The 2,650-nt window shown below is 40.6% G+C and overlaps 1 protein-coding gene across 1 annotated transcript; it reads left to right on the top strand.

Annotated features, from left to right (window-relative positions):
* The first annotated feature begins 214 nt into the window (after positions 1–214).
* LOC119954788 (probable G-protein coupled receptor 139) lies at positions 215–2,355 on the top strand. The gene is made up of 2 exons (XM_038780329.1): positions 215–284; positions 1,460–2,355. Exons 1-2 carry the CDS (start codon positions 215–217, stop codon positions 2,353–2,355), a joined length of 966 nt encoding a protein of 321 aa, XP_038636257.1.
* The last annotated feature ends 295 nt before the right edge of the window (positions 2,356–2,650 follow it).

Genomic DNA, 2,650 nt, shown 5'->3' on the forward strand with positions numbered 1-2,650 from the left:
AACAGATCTATGGGGTAAATACAGTTCATTAACGGTGTGTGTTCAATGAAATGTAGCTAATACCTTTGTCTAAATTAACGAAATTACGTCAATGCCTATGTCTCCCTGGAGGGTCCTCTCAAGTATTATAAAGGGCTCGTCTGCACCGCTCTCTGCATTCGTATATTCAATGCCCTCGCCCTGACAGGGCGCTCATTGGTGTTTCGCCTAGGCAATGGACTACCCTGCAATTTACCATTTGGAACGGATTTACTACCCTGTCCTTGCAGCCATCGGTATTCCTGGTAAGACGTTCACAGGAGACATAAAATGTTGACTATTAACCTGTGAATATTCATTTAGTGTGTCAATTTTTTTTTATATCGTGTCACTGTCTTTTGTTTTAATGTGATTCTAAACTGAAACGTTATTTTCTTCAATTTTGACCACAGAATTCAAGGAAATTTCGATTATTTGTGGAGCAACGGATCCTTGTTAAAAGTACAAAGCAGAACAGATTTTGGATGTGCCAGTGTTTGAATATCTTTAATTGTGCCTCGCATTGGCTATACTCCTAATTGTTTCCTTTCAATTTATTGCTTCTTTAAGTACAGGTTAACTGCACAACACCAGTTTGTGGTTTTGACTTGATTACCGATTTGATCATCCTGTGCATGGTTCAATTGAATATATTTGTGAAAATAATGTGATGCAATTGAGCGGTAGTCGATCCACCTAGTTGATTCCTCTGGGTTAGTATCTGTTTTCTACTGTATGTCAAACCACAGTTATACGAATAAAACTAACCACTATGATACAATTCTATGGGCCAGATTCAACTGCCTCTGCTCGGGTCTGGTCCTATTTAATCGTAGAAACTTGATACTTCATCTGAAAGCTCAGACGTTTTTTCTGCCGTGAACAATCTGTCTTTTCTCGGGGTGACCAACTATAAGAGTGGGATCATGGAATTGGTGCGGTCGAGTATAATGCATCAAAGTTAACTGCCAGCTGGAGACTGGCACGCGCTACCAATGGAGGACATAAGCTCAACCAATATGTGTAAGCAGGACCTGTGAATTAAATTCACGGCACTGCATTAGAACAAATGAATAATCTGCGCGCTTTGCGCAGCAGGTCTAAATAGGGGCAGAGGAATCACATGTGTTGTCTTCATGTTATATGACACTGCTCCCCATAGAGTGCAGTCGACGTGCTTCATGCACCAAAAATAGCAGAAAATAAGAAAGTTTAAGCACCGTGTAATCAAATGGCAACAGTATATTTCATTTTAGCTGGGCCTGTCCCGTCATTATGATGCGATTCACAGACTGTTCATAAACCGTTTTGCAAATTAATTTTATACTTGGTTCCGAACTGGAGGACAGATTTTCAGATAACTCTTGAAATTAATTATGATTATCTTCTGGAAAAGGGCAATGATTTGAGGTAACTTATTTTTCATGTTTTGTTTTTCCAGTTAACTTGATCGCAATTGTTATCCTTTATCGAGGGAAGTGCGGTCTCTCCAAATGCACAATTCGATATCTACTGTCAATGGCAGCGGCAGATGTTGCAGTTCTTCTAATCCATGTCGTATTCCAGCGGATTAACGTCATGTATTTGTCGATTAGTTTTCTGTTCACATATCCTGCAAATGACGTGAACATCGGTGCATATGTTGTGGCTGTAGATTGTTCCGTCTGGTTTACTGTCTCGTTCACTTTTGATCGTTGTATTGCAATTTGCTTCCAGACGATTCATTCAAAATACTGCACCAAGAATTCTTCGGCTGTGGTAATCACAACTATATTTGTGGCAAGTTGTCTGAAGAGCATCCCGTTTTACTGCATGTTTGAAACAGATGGCAAATTGCCCTGGTTTTGTGATCCTACAGCTGATTATCTCACTTCCCCTTTATGGAAAGCATTCGAGTGGTTCGACAGTATCTTAACCCCTCTATTACCAATCATTTTAATGCTGTTCTTCAATGTCATAACCGTCAGACATATTTTCTTAACAAATAGAATCCGTAAGTCACTCCGAAGCGCCAGCGAAAATGTCCCAGATCCAGAGCTGCAGAATCGCAGAAAATCCATGATTTTGCTTTTCTCAATATCTGCTAATTTCATCCTGTTATGGCTAATATATGTTATACATTCGGTCACGTATCCTGTGACAAATTTCCTTTATGGCGACAAATATTTCAGCAGCCATATACACATATTTCAACAGGTTGGGTTTATGTTGCAACTGCTAAGTTGCTGCACAAACAGCTGTATTTATGGGCTGACACAGAGGAAGTTTAGAGCAGAAATGAAGACTGGATTTCAATATATATTCACGCTGAATGGGACCATATGTCAGCACAAATAAAAAGCATCTACATGGGCAAAGCGTCGAAGATATAGAGGGTTTTGTTGCACTGTCGCAACTTTATTGGTGCGTGGAAACAAAAATAACAAATAGGCAGCACCATAGCACAAGTGGATAGCACTGTGACTTCACAGCGCCCTGGTTCCAGGCATTCACCGCTGGATCACTGTCTGTGCGGAGACTGCACGTTCTCCCCGTGTCTGCATTGGTTTCTTCCGGGTGCTCCGGTTTCCTCTCACAGTCCAAAGACGTGCATTGTTCATGGATTATTCATGTTCAATTACCCTTAGTGACT

This window comes from Scyliorhinus canicula, chromosome 20, assembly GCF_902713615.1.
Source record: "Scyliorhinus canicula chromosome 20, sScyCan1.1, whole genome shotgun sequence".
NCBI classification, from domain to species: Eukaryota; Metazoa; Chordata; class Chondrichthyes; order Carcharhiniformes; family Scyliorhinidae; genus Scyliorhinus; species Scyliorhinus canicula.

Bases quoted from the DNA above. Each gene is read 5' to 3' on its own strand.
- LOC119954788 (XM_038780329.1), top strand. From the start codon at position 215: ATGGACTACCCTGCAATTTACCATTTGGAACGGATTTACTACCCTGTC. The intron at 285-1,459 runs GTAAGACGTTCA...TTGTTTTTCCAG, and splicing joins TGCAGCCATCGGTATTCCTG to TTAACTTGATCGCAATTGTT.